General features: G+C 38.9%; 3 protein-coding genes across 9 annotated transcripts in view; 1 reads left to right on the forward strand and 2 right to left on the reverse strand.

Annotated features, from left to right (window-relative positions):
• RAB27A (RAB27A, member RAS oncogene family) overlaps positions 1 to 111 on the reverse strand; it is a 32,266-nt gene extending 32,155 nt beyond the window's left edge. For 2 of the 3 annotated variants that reach the window (XM_026793913.2, XM_074549383.1), the window contains exon 1: positions 1 to 111. The gene's annotated coding sequence lies outside the window, so the exon portion shown is untranslated. The other variant, XM_074549384.1, reaches the window with a different exon arrangement.
• On the forward strand, positions 88 to 8,098 carry PIGB (phosphatidylinositol glycan anchor biosynthesis class B). Its single transcript, XM_074549381.1, has 12 exons — positions 88 to 212; positions 305 to 435; positions 655 to 774; positions 1,394 to 1,498; positions 1,649 to 1,779; positions 2,359 to 2,499; positions 2,895 to 2,946; positions 3,337 to 3,548; positions 4,833 to 4,897; positions 5,537 to 5,747; positions 6,484 to 6,664; positions 7,227 to 8,098. Exons 1-12 carry the CDS (start codon positions 131 to 133, stop codon positions 7,356 to 7,358), a joined length of 1,563 nt encoding a protein of 520 aa, XP_074405482.1. The 5' UTR covers positions 88 to 130; the 3' UTR covers positions 7,359 to 8,098.
• The window catches only part of CCPG1 (cell cycle progression 1), a 23,101-nt gene continuing 13,054 nt past the window's right edge, over positions 5,536 to 15,582 (reverse strand). For 2 of the 5 annotated variants that reach the window (XM_074549380.1, XM_074549378.1), the window contains 5 exons: positions 14,963 to 15,226; positions 14,572 to 14,583; positions 11,983 to 12,104; positions 9,538 to 10,949; positions 7,650 to 8,388 (listed from right to left, as the gene is read on the reverse strand). In XM_074549380.1, coding sequence (XP_074405481.1) covers positions 8,211 to 8,388; positions 9,538 to 10,949; positions 11,983 to 12,104; positions 14,572 to 14,583; positions 14,963 to 15,226 — 1,988 coding nt within the window. In that variant the 3' untranslated portion in view covers positions 7,650 to 8,210. Of the gene's footprint in view, positions 7,101 to 7,649; positions 8,389 to 9,537; positions 10,950 to 11,982; positions 12,105 to 14,571; positions 14,584 to 14,962; positions 15,227 to 15,582 lie in introns of those variants that run through there. The other 3 variants (XM_074549379.1, XM_074549376.1, XM_074549377.1) reach the window with 2 other exon arrangements.

Here is a 15,582-nt window from a genome sequence, read left to right on the forward strand (position 1 = left end):
CTGAACGCGGGACACGGCAGAGCCCGGCTTCCCACTGGCTGCCGGCACCGGACGGAAGTACCGGCGCTGTCCCGCCTCCCGCGGTCGCGCATGCCCCGGCGGGAAGGCGGCGGGGGAGCTGCGGGCGCGGATGCCGGAGGCGGTGCGGCTCCGCAAGCGGCGGTCGGTGCTGTACAGCTCGGCCGGGGGGGCCGCAGCGCAGCGAGGCGCCGGTAAGCGAGGCCGGGCCGGGCGGGGAGAGGCAGGGGCAGGTCTGGGGGGCGGCTCCCGAGGGGCCCGTGACGGACCAGCCTCGCCCCCGCAGGTGCGGCCGCGCCCGCGTCGCTGCTGGCGCTCGCCCTGGCGCTGCGGACCCTCAATTGCTTCCTCGTCCAGACCAGCTTCGTCCCGGACGAGTACTGGCAGTCGCTGGAGGTGGCCCATCGCATGGTCTTCAAATATCCTTCCCCTGCCGCGGCCCCCGCGCCCTCTCATCGCTCCCCGCGGTGCCCTGGGCGGGTGGGCGCTCGGGCACGGCTTTGCCGGGAATAAGGTGTTGGCTTGACCAGCAACACACACCCCACCCCTTTGGCCCAAGGGACAGAAGGTCTCGATCCGAATGGCTCGGATAAAGCTTTTCCTTTCAGTTGGTTATGATCTGTCCTTAATATTCATAATTATGGTTACCTGACTTGGGAATGGACAAGTAACTTAAGGGGCTACTCATACCCACTGATCTTTGCAAGCATATACAAAGCATTACAGCTGCTGGCTAAGGATAATGTTCAGCTGCTGGTGAGTATAATCAAAAAATGTGTATCTGCTACTAAAATTCAACTTTAAAGTATTGTATTTAAACACATTGTCACATTATCATTGTCCAAGTAAAAGGCAAAGCCTTGAGTCTGGCAATTAGAGATGTGTGAACACACAGATCCCACTGACTTCCCATGGGGGCAGAACTCAATCATAGATTTCCAGTCACAACACTGATGCCTGCAAGTGCAGAGGTCTCTGTCAATCTCTTGGATTTTCATACTGATTGTGTTTGCCACTACATCATAATTGCACAGTAGTTCAGTTTTCCAAAGTGTTTAGCAATGTATATTTGCACTCAACCCACAAGAACTAACAACAGCCCCTTTTGATTTCTATTGGAGATGTAAAACAGATAATTCTACTTTCCATCTCTGAACACTTTCAGTTGAACTTCAGACATTCTCTGTTTTGGTAGAAATACTATCCTTACCCAAGGCCCTTACTATTTCATTTTTAAAATCATAAAAAGCTATAGAGAATACTCACCAATTCACTATTTTCATACTTGAACAGTCATTCACTAATTCAGTCCTCTCTTAAAACTTGGAATTTAACTTGGTTTGTTGCAAGTACAGTTTTCTCTCTGCTTACACAGATCTGGGTCCCTAGGCTTGCACAGGCAGTGCTGGCTGCTTTTGCTGATGTGAAGCTTTACTCATTAGTGCAACACCTTGAAAATTCAGAAACAGCAAAGTTCGTGGTGAGTCATAACCTTTAAAAAATTATGCATGTTAATAAACACTCGTTTTGCATTGTAAAATAAGTGAGTGCAAAATAATACGTCACACCTTGAAGAATTACCACCTTCATTTAGGTGAACTTGTTTTAATGTGTTCATAATTATTTTCAGTTCTTCTGCCAACTCTGTTCCTGGTTTACATGGTATTCCTGTACCAGAACTCTAACAAACACCATGGAGACTATTCTCACCATTTTTGCTCTTTCCTACTATCCGATAAAAGGCTCCAAGATGGGGAACAGGTGAGAAACTTTCTCCTAACAGTACTGATGATTTTTGGTTTGGGATGACACCAATCTACAAATATTGTTTAAAATGCTAACTTTTTTCTTAACATCTAAGGCAACCAAAGCCTTAGATGTAGCAAGAGTTCTGTCTCATGGAAGGAACACTCTAATATTTCCACTAAATATTTTTTGAGATTATGTTATAGCTGCATGTAAAATTAGCTATCCCCATCTTCCCTTTTGCAAAGCGTGACTTTATGGGAAACTTATTTTAAACTTTAAAACCATGGAATATACAGTAACTTAGGAAAAGAAAACAAAAGCTTTTTGGGGTCAGATATAGGTGAATTGGTGGTCACAATTTTCTTTATCACTCACTATTTTAAAGTAGGTACCTCTAGTTAGCAACTCCATTGTAACAAAGTAATTCTAGAGTTCCAGCCTTCTAAGCAAGAGAGAATATCTGCACTCAGAGTGTCAAAGTTACCTGCAGTATGAAAAACTTTTGGTTAGAGACATGAATGTCACTGTCTGCAAAAGAATTGACCAGACCTTTTGATAAGCTGCTGGGTTTTTTATGTTTCTTCCTTCTAGTTGTAAGTATTTAGCTTTGGTTGCACTTGCAATTATTATTCGTCCCACTGCTGTTATCCCGTGGATGCCTTTGGTCTTCAGCCATTTTTTGCAAGAACAGAGGAAAGCAGACCTTATCCTACACAACTGCATTCCAGTCGGGTAAGTTCTTTTTCAATTTAAACTGGGACTGTGCACAGCTACATCTTAAGATTGGTTTTACCACTGCAAAGGCAGACAAGCCAAAAAACCTGATATCATGTAAATAGAACAAATAGAGTCCTTTGGCAAAAGTTTAAGGAAGGGGCACATTTCCTTCAAACTGTTGTATATGCTGCAAAAAGCAGCAGGAAAGATTTCATGAGGGTGAGACATGAGCAGCATTCCAGCTTAATCTGGGATTGTGCCAAGGATACCAGGTGATGGCAAGTGGCCACTGTAAAATGGCCATGAGTATGGATAACCTCAAAAATACTAGGAATCAGAGTTTTGACAGCTGGAGAAGATACAAAAGCAATTCAGGCAATATCAGTGCAACAAACTTTCCATTTTTGCAGATTGGTCACAGTAGGAACCTCTTTAATAATTGACCGTGTGTTTTTTGGTGAGGTAAGCTGTTTTAAACTTGACTTATAAGAAGAAGGTTGGGTTTTAGTATTTTAGCATTGGTGGATATTCAGATTTCTCTGACTTCTCCTGTTTCTGTGACAGTATCTGGCCTATGATCTTTAAATATATCCTAAGCCTCAAACCCTTGAACACTGATTCTCAGGTATTTCAGGTGATGGACTGCTACGTAAAATCAGTATGCTTAGTCCTCAATAGTTATCAATCAATATTATCTGTGATTAATTGCTCAGTATAGGAAATCCCTGCTGAGTCTTAGTAAAAAACAAACAACCTGAAATAGGAGTAAAAATGTATTATATAGGGCCAGTGATGACTGTGTAGCTGTTGTGTTTGACTTTGGATTTGTGTTTAACTCCCCCTATCTCCCAGTGGGTACTGGTTCAGCTGAACTTCTTGAAATTCAACGTGCTGCAGAATTTGGGAACATTTTATGGCTCTCACCCCTGGCACTGGTACTTCACTCAGGGTCTGCCAGTTGTGCTGGGTCCCCATCTGCCGTTCTTCGTTCACGGCTGCGCGCTGGCACCAAGGAGGTTCCGCATCCTTCTGCTGGCGCTGCTCTGGACACTGCTGGTGTACAGGTACTCTCTGCTGAGGGCAACTGCTGCCTCTCACTGCTCGTGTCCTTGGCAAAGCTCCTGTCCTCTCCACAGCAAAGCAGCATAGTACTCAGGTTAAGTGATAGAAAACTTACAGAAACTGTTCAAACACTCCAAGAAATGCAATCAGTTATAAAACTGGTTCTAGAATTTTGTGTAATCCTGCTTCTTGTATTGTCACCAGTATGTATCTTTAGAATTGATTAGACCTTTAAAGAATAAAATAATTCATCATTAAATGAAATTTAAAAAAATCCCAAAGCCAACACTCAATCACCCAGCAGATGTTTAAACAAAAATAGAACTAGTTAGAAAACTGAGTTCACTAGATGCCTGTTAATGAAAACACCATTTTGTTTGGTTCTTTAATACATTCCCAGTAAGATGTACTAAAGAACATCTTTAACATGTAAAGAACATGTATTAAAGATGTAATCTTCTAAGAGATTCTTAGACCTCTAAAACTTACTCCATTCCCAATTTTATACACAGCTCTTAGCTACCATAGGGCTGTATTTCTCACTGTAAGCTCAGAAGTATAAGAAAAGATAAGTTTTCAGAAAGCATCAGAATTAACTGTAGATTAAACAGAAGAGACACTTTCAGACATGAAAAAATACAGCAAGTAAATAAATACTAAGCAATAAATACTTTTATACTATCGTCGTAATAGACTACAGCAAAACAGTAGCAATGTCAGAAATGCAATTCCTTCTTTCCAGCTTAAAACTGGAAGTAGCTTTATTGGCTTTAGGACTTTTTTTACCTCCCTTAGTTTCGTAAGAATCCCTTTGATTCCCAAGATATGAGAATTGCAGTAATCCCCAAAAAAGCCCAAAAAGTTGTCATGGGGAATTGTTTATTTTTGTATTAGCAGGGGTGACTGTTAATTTGCTAGATACAAATGGGCACTTGAATCTTAGCTTTTTATCCACACTATTTATTGTGTCTTATTACAGAAAACAGATTGGTGAAGTACTGGTTAAATTACATCTAGTTATCAAAGAATCAGACCACTCAATTGTAATAGCCAGGAATTTTTAACAGTGCTTGGTTTAAACTGACCAAATAGTCTTAGTTTGAATGTACTTATTATGTTCTTCAAAAGTGATAATTTGGATTTTTACTCTTAACTGCTTCAGTACCAAAAAGCTTCTTAATACATGCATGTGCTGTTCTTCCCTGTGCTCTAAAACACTTTTTAATGTTGTCAACAGAACTGAAGCATTTAACTTTCTTGCTGTACTACTGTGTGTTTTATTACAGCACACTGAGCCATAAGGAATTCAGGTTCATCTATCCAGTACTGCCATTCTGCATGATTTTTTGTGGTAAGCATTGGTTTCAAATGTCTTGCAACCTTACCTGGATATAATTTTTACCCCAGGAGAGACTGTTAATGGTCAATGTATGTATTTGATAAAGGATTCTTAGAATTAGCCTAGCCTTTTCTTACAGCTAGTCAAAAAGAGAAAGAAAAAAGATGAGGGAGAGCAAGTGACTGTTGCACAGATAAAGAATTCTTAGCATGGATAAAAGTATTCTTGCAAAAACATGACAACTGTGTGCCTTTTCCCATTATTAGCTCCTTCAAGCAAAGTGGGGAAAAGGGGCAGTGATTGGAGATGGGGAAAAAAAATGGAGTATGCTTTTCCAAGGCCAGAAGCTCAAAATTTAAAAACAATAAAATAATGCTGTAGTTTTCAGCAGTTTGGAGAAAAAGAATACCGCAGCCATGCACATGTAGTTACCATTTATTCTGGCTCAATGTGGACTTGCATGAATCAGAACACATCAGTAAGTTGCCATATATCATTCATCCAAACTATTGAATGGACTGGTTTTCACTACAAGAAATTAAATTTAAAGAGACAAAGCACTGGTTTTGAAATTGTATTGCCACTGTATTAGGCTACTTTAAAAAATGTATTAATTTTTTATCTCCCAAACTTACTCCAATGTTTCTATAGGATATTCTTTGAGATACCTGAAAGCATGGAAGAAAACTGCAGCAAGTTTCCTGCTGTTATCCAATTTAGTCCCAGCCCTGTACACAGGCTTGGTTCACCAGCGAGGCACTCTGGATGTTATGAGTCACATCCAGCAGCTCTGCAGTCACTCCCAGCAGTCACAAGCTTTTGTCTTCATCCTGATGCCATGCCACTCTACCCCATTTTACAGGTATTAAAAGTGTCAACAGTGCCTTACATTAAAACCCAAACTCTTAATCAGAAATCAAGATTTCTTTTTTCCAAGGCTTAATGAATTGAGATATATAAATGTATACAGGAAGAGTTTTGATTTTTCATACTGTTAATACAGAGTGAATAGGGAAAATAAGCCAAATGCTTATAACACAGAATAAAATTCAGCATCTAAGCTTTACTCATTTTTGTGGAATAGCTTTGTATGAGGATATGCAGTAAGTCTAATGACTTCACTAAGTATGTCACACTTCTTCATTATGATAACATTTTTAGCAAAATTAAACACTAATTGTTACAATAAAAATGTATTAATTTTACTTCTGGTGCTAGGCATTACAACACTGACTTAGGGCACTGCAAAAGGTTTTCAGTAGATCCTGGCAAGTAAACAAAATGTTAAAGCAGATATAACTAGTGAAGCTGATATGGAAAAGTACCTTTTTAAGAAACTGATGTGCAAATGGTATTTTTATTATGATAAATGTGTTTTCTGTTAACTGCTAACAGCACAGTCCCAGCAGTTGGAGCTGAGTCTGCTTGCTCTACTTTGCTTTCATATGAATTACTGAAGGGAAAAAAAATACTACTCTAAAGAAAAAAAAATTAACTGATATTTCTTTTGGTTGAGGTGTCATTTGAAGTGATGAGTCATTTCAAACCTCTGATTCTGGTCAGTTTATCATGAAATGTGTTTTTGTTTTTCTCCCTAGTCATGTTCACTGTCCTCTAAAAATGAGATTCCTTCAGTGTCCCCCAGACCTAAGTGGCAATGCGAGCTACGTTGATGAAGCAGATGTGTTTTACTCTAACCCACTTGGCTGGCTGAACAAGGAGTTTCACAATGACACATTATTACCCAGTCACTTGATCCTCTTCAATGTGCTAGAACAGGTATGGTAACATCACGATGAAACAAAGTGCTTCTGAGGATAAGTTACAAAATAAGTTAGAGAAGAGTTATAGTTAAAATATTTGAAAATTGTGGTTCACAATTTTTAAAATATAGCTTATATTAAAATTGACCCCTATAGCCCATAATAAGATTATTGATATCATTCCACTGCTCTGTATTTAATGTTCATGTATGCTCTCTCCTCTGTGCAAATTCTACAGGCCACAAAGTCATGTTAAAACAAATGTGCCATCTAGTCCCAGAAACTGCACTTTTAAGTAAGCAACAATGAAAACTAAAAACACCTGCAGTCACAGTACCTTTTAACCCCTCAAATCTTTAATGAAGTCCATGAATTCAGACAATGGTGGCTGGTGAATATCTGCTCCAGACAGGATCAAACAGGATAAGTGCTTCTTTTTCTAGCAGGCTTTCCTAAAATAAAGGATAAAGCTTCCCAGGGACAGTTGAACTGATGGTTGTCAAGAGACTTTGAAACACTATTCTTATGCTCCCAGATGTGTTTTCTTACTGTGTAAATTAATGTATGTTCATTTGCAGGAAATATCATCATTTCTAGCTTTAAAGGGCTATGAGAAAACAGCCACTATCTTTCACACTCATGTACCTCAAGGACGAGTTGGAAGCCACATCTCCATCTACAGGAGGAAAACTGAAATGAATTATCCCTGAAGATCAGGCTCAGAGCTCAGACCCAATGAGATCAGTTTTGCACAGCAGTAGCTGTGCTTACACCTCGTACTGCAGAAAGGAGAAAGCACTGAGTCTGAAACCGGGGGAGTGCCATGAGGCAGCTTCAGTAGCACTAGGGCAGGGTGGGGTTCCTGACCTACCTTACAGCTCTAGAAATCATTGGGAAGACCAAAATTACCGTATGAATACTTAAGCAATAAAATACAGACAAGACTGGACCATTTTTATAGAACTGTACAGCTCTGCTGAGTTTCTTTTATAATAAAAGACTTTTACCCACAATGTCTCTTTTATTTTTCTTCTACAATATGCAGATATGCAAGACATTTCAAGTGTTTAAATCAGCACGCTGATTAGAATGCAGCACAGCAAATTCTTCACAATTCAACAGGCTCTTGAACCCCCCCAAAGACAGGAAGCAAATATAAGGTTACAGAACACTAACAAATACATTACCACAATGTTGATCTATTTTTTGAAGGATGAGATGAAGTTAGTATATCAAACATTGGAGTTAGTAGTTGGTACATTATGCATGGCTCAAGCTTTAACTACACTAATGGAATGCAATTAAGCTTTTTTTATACACAGGTCATGGCATGCCTAGTTTCTGCAACAATACTGCTGGCACCCAAACTATCTTTACTTCCAAAGAACAGTTAAAGCAACGGTACAGAATATGCAAATCAGAAAGCCTGACTTCTGCCTGTTAACAAAAATGTGTAAAAATCAAATTATTCAGAAAAAAAATTGCATTTTGCTGCTTTGTTGAAAAACAATTAGTTTCCAGAGAGCATGTGAATTTTAATCTTAATTTTTACAATAAATTACTCAATATTTTGGATCAAAGGGTAGTTGCCCCAATTCTATTTCAAGATTTGCCATGTGTCTTCCATTAGTGCGACCATGTTTATGCCATTTACCTTCTCTTTTATTACGGTGTTGGTACTTCTGAGCTTGTTTTTCATGTCTGGAATTTTCAGTTTGTGTAAAAGGTCTTTTAGGTCGACTGCAAGGAGTAAACAAAAGCTTATTACTACTAAAAGCATTTTATAACACAAATACATTTTCAAGTACAGCTTTTAACATGCTGAGGTTCATTGAAAACAAAATTAGTAGTAAGTAGTCCTTTAGCTACTTGTAAGAAAAGTGGGGGAGGCATTTCTTTGTTTAAATCATCAATAAGATGGTATATACAAAAGAAATGCTTTCTAAAAATAAAAATGCAGCTGGTATCACAAGCTTCTGTATATCAGTATCAGTAAAAGAATTTGGAATTGATTTTCTGCAAACAAATTCTCACAAATTAGGTATTTAATAAATTAGGAAGATGGACTATAAAGAAAATCATAAACTTATGTGTTTGCCAAAAGCACATTAACTGGGTAGCTGATAATAGGACTGTCACCCTCATGGTTCACCTTTCAATAGGAGCAAGTGCTACATTACATAATACTTAGTAACCCCAAAGTAGTTAATAGTTCAGACTTGAGCTGCAGTAAAGTACATGAAATGGTAAATAATACAAGTGTAAATTTGTAAAGCCCTGAGAACACCTTTAGATCCAGGAAAGGAATGTAGGAAACAATTGACACAAAGGGCCATTGGGAGCAAGTCTGAACAAAGCCCAGTCAGGGTCTGAACTAAAGCCTGCTGTGTGATGAGCTCTGCTCTGGACATAGACTGACCCAGTATTACACAAATCTGCAGGAGAATAGTGAAATGTATCTGCCAGAACATGACTCAGACACACCTTAAATACACTCAAAAACCTCATTCAGCAAAGGACAACAAGGAAGCCCCAGTAAATGCTCCAAGACAGTTCCTCATTCCATCAGACGGGCAATCAGAGCTGTTTGGTCTAAAGAAATCCTACTGGCAGCTCCAGTTTTCTAAAGAACCCAGCAGAAACATCAGATTATATAAATTTTGTGTGTGTGCATAGCACAAAGGTTCTACAGATCCACTTTATTTAACATAATCTAATATTTCCACTAAGTCCTTCAGAAAGTCTTCTAGCATATGTGTGTGTGTATATGCATACATACACATACACACACATACCTGCTCAAAGACCATCCATTACAACAAGGACATTGCTTGTCTTTATAAAGAACACTTCTCTGTGTTATCAAGTACAGGAAACATGGAAACAAACCTGGGTCCATACTGGGGTGAATTATCATAATGGAAGTAGTATCTGTAGACATATTTGTCCAAATCCTCAAAAACCTTCTCATTATTACTTTGGTATTCCTTCATATCTTCCAGGTAATCCTTGACATCATTAACAAAATCGGTGAACAGCATCTGGTCATGTATAAACAATCCATTATGAAAAAACTTATTGATGAAATTTTCTAGTTCTCTCCAGTGATGAAAGTTATGCACAACTTGCTGCAAATACTTTCTCATTAGCCGGTTAAATTCATCCACCCTGATGGGATCCGAAACTCTGTTAAAGAGACTAAGGAATTCTTGATGAGCACATTCAAAAATACCAGAGCAGCCCTTTAGGGCAAACTGATGTTTTCTATTACACAAATGATCATTGAGACATTTCTGGGAATCTGAATCTTTTTCATATGTTGTAAAATGATGTTTCCTTCCATTTCTGGATTCTTTGGGCATGTGAGGTCCCCTGTAATGCATGTGCTTCAGATTCTCGTAGGAGTTATGGTCTCGGTAAAAAGTTCGAGCTTTCTTGTTTGCCTCATATCTTTTGTCACTTGATGACTTCTCTTTTTCATCAAAGATGTTTTTTGTGGTATCTTTGAAGTGTCTGAATGTAGACTTTACAGAATCAGAGAATTTTTTCAAGTTTTCTTTCACTGCTTCTTTAGCCTGCTTAATCTTTTCTTTATGGTGTCTTACAAACTCTTTTGTGGAATTTTTCATAGCATCAAAAGTTTCTTTCACTGAACCAAAAAATGTCTCCTTTGATTTCTTTCTACTCTTACTTTGCCCTTTAAAACCTTTCTTCTGTCCACTTTCATAAATTTCTTGTTTTTCAGATTGGTCTTTTGCTTCAACATACAGCTTCTCCCATAAGTCAGAGCGCTGCTGCTCAAAGTTCAGCTTCTTTTCCAGTTCTGCCAGTCTTCCTCGCAGAGTTTCTATTTCTTGATTTTCTCTTAATGTCTCATCATCATCAGCAGCAGCACTCTCAGGTGTTTGACGAGAACTTAACTGTTCCAGTTCTTTCTTCAGAGCTTCTGTAACATGACGTTCCTTGTCCAGTTCTCGCCTTAGCATCTGTGCCTCTGCAAAGAGTGTTTCCTTTTGCCTGAGAAAATTGCTGTTCCTTTGCTTTTCCTCTTCCAAATGCTCCCTTAGTTTCTGATTTTCTATTACAATAGATTCAGTGCTACTACCTTTATCTTCTAAGTTTCTAATTTGTTGTCTTAGCTTCCTTAATTCTTCCTGAAGTGAGGCCAAAGCTTTTTCTTCTTTCTCTAGAGATTCTCTTAGGTGCTGATTTTCTGCAGCAAGACTTTTTTTTTGAGAATCAAAGGATTTCTTCTCCACCTCAGTAAAGGTCAAACACGTGTCAAGATCTCCCTTGAGTGACTAAAAGAAACAAAAAGAAAACAAGCAGAAATACTACAATGAGAATTGTTACAACTTTAGCTAGAAAGATGAAAAACCAAGGTAGCCCAAACAGAGCTTACTTGTCATTTTGGATGCAATGAAACATGCACAGCCAAGATGCAAAAATAGAGCTGGTTTGTTTATCCCAGCTGGGTTTGTTTATCACACACTTTCTTGGCAACAAAGACCATGTGAGAAACTCTCCCAGCCAGCCAGAGGTCACCACCCCTCACTTGTATTGGTTTAACTAGACAAAGAATAGTCAGCTGGGTGCATGAACTCTTAACTCATAACATCTTCAAAGGAAATCAAAATGTGCATCTTTGCTGTTGATTTATGTTCAGCAAACTGGATTTACAGATTACCAAAAAAATTAGCAGAAGCAAAGGCATTTAGCTGTTGGGGCAGAAATTCACAAACTGATTTTTAATCAAATCTGAAAATATCTGTTTGTGTAACTATATACTAACACAAAAGGAGCTCCCCAGTCTGTTGGCATCATTGACAAGCTCTAGAACATACTGAATTATGTACAAATGCTGCTAATAGACACATAAAAGAAAATCTAAAAAAAATACCCACTCCCTAATCATCTCTCTGGATGATGCAGCAGCAAAAAAACAGAAGTATGGTTTAAGTATTCAAAAAATTAATACTTATTGATAATTTAGAAAGCACAATCACAAAATCTGTACGTTCAACATGTTTTTACAAGCATTTTCTACTTCAGTTGTCCTCATTGATGACAACCTGGCACTGTGTCACAGGGAAATAGTCTCTGTGTCCAGATAACTCCTAGACCACAGACATAGAACCCAGTATGTTTAACCACATTCCGAGAGCAAATTCAATCAACATAAACATTTGTCAAGAATTCAGGGGAAAGTTCTCTGAAAGAACTTGCTAAAGACAAAAATTAAATGGATTTGTGTGAGAAATTCGTTTCACTTTGTGTAAAACACACACACAATGACAGAATTATGCAATGACTTCCAGCTAAGCTCACACCTACCCCCCCTTTGTGGTGCACTTGATCTCCTTGCTCTTGTTGGCACTGGTAAAGGTCATCTTTCAGATCCTTTAATTCACGTGTCTTTGTCACCAGCTGCTGCCGTTTCTGGATCTGCACTGTACCTACAAAGATAAAAAAGTTTCTTTTGACAGACTGACTTAGAGTAAGCAGTTAGAGTAAACCATTTCTCAGACCCAAAAATCGGCTTCTACACTGGTTTTTCATTTATAACAAATAAAGGAATTTTGGAACACTACATAGAAATAAATTAGATCCAAAACAACAAGTTATGCAGGAAAGAATATTTGTGACTTCTCTGTAAGTTTTTTAGAAACATGCAAGTCAACCAGGATAAAAGGGAGACTATTGGTCCATGCATTATCCACTTCAGAACTCCAACCTTGACTGTTAATTGAATTACATGAATGAGAGGATATTAGCACAGTGTTTAAATTTTCATGCAGAAATACAATTATTACACACTGCTCACAAAGCAGCAAGTATTTCAGGCCCTGTCTTGTCCTTCTTATCCATAAGCAGAGGCTGCAGAGTAAGCACGTGTCCTGTTTTTCAACTGCCAGACAAAGGCTGAGACATCCTGGCTTTCAGAAAAAGTATCTTTGCTGTACCAGCCACCAAATTTTCTTTGTCAAGAACAGCTTTTTGACTGGTACTTCCTCACCTAACATATCTTCTCTAAATCCTAACACTGATGTAGTTTTTATATATTTGCTTTTTAGAGTCTCTTGAATTGACTCTAGAGAAGAAGGCAACAGCAATTTTTAGGTATTTCTTTCAAAACCACTGCACCATAATCAGAGATCTATTTCTGTATTTAAAGGCAGGGGGAGACATACTGTAAACAGAAGAAATACTCTAAGTACACTTACACTGATGAATGTTTTGTGCTCTCTTCTTTTTTATCTATTGTGAAGTGTGACCTTAAAAAAGACTGCTCTATTAAACCAAGTTGAACTGTAATAGTTCAATTCAGCAATGGCAACATTTGCCTTCAAGCAAAGGCAACATTTTTACAGCAATGATTTTAAGTCTGCAGAGTCCTAGTAAACACTTCTTGAGAGCACAGATCCTTTCATAAATGAATTCAAGTATACTGACAGTAAATTTGGTTTTAATATTTATCTTCTATAGATGCATTTGAGGAAGTCCATCAATCCTAACAATCTAAAGCCTGCATCTGAAAAATCATCATTTAGCATAAAGGGTTTATGTTGGGTAGAACTTGAATTACAGAAAACACTTAAAGCTCTCTTTTTCTCCTTATAAAAAAATCCTAATTTAAGTACAGTAAGCAAAAATGACATTTAGCAACACTAAAAATGAACATATTGAAGTGCCATTCCTCAGTAATTGGTTTGTGTTTCCAGCTGGTACTCTGAAGTCACAGTTTCCTTCAGATTCTTTAAGTAACCAATCCAAATCCCTGGCATTATAGCTATAGTCTCCCTTGCAGTTTCTGGTTAAAGAAAAAAATTAATCTGAATGTCCATAAGGAGACATTTTTCTGGCAAGGACCTTCTACCTGATTTAAGCTTCACCTGTTACCTGAAAAGTTTGCCTTCATTCAGTTCTCCTTCCTAGAGCATCATTAACTCAGTTTAATACTGCTTAGGATACAGTTGATTAAAATATATAAATTAATCTAATTAATCTAATCTAGTTGCTTTCTGCATCTCTGAAAGTCTTAAGGGGGTCCTAGAGCTCTAGCTAAAAAGAAAATACTATCCTGAAATTGACTCAAAAAAAGGAAAGTAGTTTTAAAAGAAGTAACACTTCCAATCCTCTTACATGACAATTAGCCTAACAGTAGAAGAGTGCTGTGGGAAACATTCATTCCAAGCTGAACCACAAAATTACAAAGTAGTCCTCTAGGGAGATGGATTCTCCCTGCAAGTTTGTGTTGGAAAAGAAAAAACAACCTAAAAACAGGAAGATGGAAGCAGAACTTCACTTCCTTTCTAGTGGTAGAAAGATAAGTTATCACATAACCATGAAGAACTTTCACTTGAAGAAGCAAAAACTGAAGCCACACAGAGTTGCCTTCCTTCTGCTGAAAATTGCAGCCATCACTGTCATCAATTATGGCAATTTTTATTTAGAAGTACAGATTCAATGAATGAACAAGTGAATTCCTTAAAAACTGCATTGCCCTGAGTCCACATTCAAAGTGTATTTTTCATCCACAGATCTCCAAGTTCTTTAAAAAGATAGTATTTATCATTAACACCAAACTAAACACAATGAAGTGATTACCAGCTGAGATCTCATGTTCCCCCACAAGCACTATCACAGACTGCTGTGGTCACTGTGCTCCTCTATGCCTCTAGCATGCCAATGCTCATCAAACAGCTTTCACACCAGTTACTACTACATAAAATGCGTATGATTGGATTAGTTGTTCCTATAACCCCACACACATCTGCAACTCCTGAGACTTGATTTCTTGTTTTATTTTCCCAGTGTAAGTATGCATACATATATGGATATGTGTGTACACACACACACAGTTTAAAAAGTTACTCTGAGTGCAAGCACAGCATCCACAGTACATCAACTCAAGGCTCTTACCTTCAGGTTTACCTAAGAATAAAATAAATGGGATCGATGAAAATTAATACAGATCTCAAGAAGTGCCAAAATTGAAATCCCTAACAATCAGTCAACACTGAATCCAAAGTGAATGATATCCCCATCTCCAACTGAATCACGTGCCTTTTTAGAAAGGTATATTTTCATATAAAACTAGAGCTACTCAGAAAAAATCACTATTTACCCCATTACTGTACAAAGTAGTGTATATTGCATACAGTTGCACTGCTGAAGAACCTCCCTGTATTACCGCTACAGCTGCAGCGGCTTAGGTCGTTAGCAGAGAACAAGACAAAACATGGGAGTCACAATAAAACAGCATTTTTGCTACACAAGGTGTGCACTCTGTGTCCTGCCCTCCTCAACTCACCGTAGAAGTGCCCGAAGCCCATGCTGATGGCGATCACCAGCGCCAGGACGATGCACCTGTTGAGGCCGCTGCCGAACTGCCGCTGCTGCTGCTGCTCGTCCCGGGCCGGCTCCGCCTCGGGCTCGGCCGGTGCCGGTGCCGCCCCCTCGGGCTCGGAGCCCGACACCCCCCGGCGCCGCGGGCGCCGCTTGCGCACGGCCGGGCTGCCCGGGCTGCTGCTCTCGTCGCTGCTCGACTCCTCGGGGCTGGCCTGCGAGGGGAACACTGAAAAGCAGCACACAGCCGTGGTTAAAATGCATTCAGTACTGGGGTAAAGAGCAAGCTGAACATCGAGATCCGTGATATTTATGCAGAATAGATCTGCGGTTTATCTTTGAGAACATTAACAAAACAAAACTGATATCGTTTGTGCTGGAAATTATGCAAACAATGTGCACTCTTCAAAGTTAAAAATTAATTTTTTAAAACTAAATTATAGAGAATCAAGAAATCATCACTAAAAAGCTGTATAGCACTTCCCCATACCTTATCATTCACCCATTACAAAGTGTTTCAGTCAACCCTGCCTCCTAAAGCATCTACATGTACTGCCCCTGCAAATTCTTGTGAAGTAAAAAGAC

This window comes from Zonotrichia albicollis, chromosome 11, assembly GCF_047830755.1.
Source record: "Zonotrichia albicollis isolate bZonAlb1 chromosome 11, bZonAlb1.hap1, whole genome shotgun sequence".
NCBI lineage: Eukaryota > Metazoa > Chordata > Aves > Passeriformes > Passerellidae > Zonotrichia > Zonotrichia albicollis.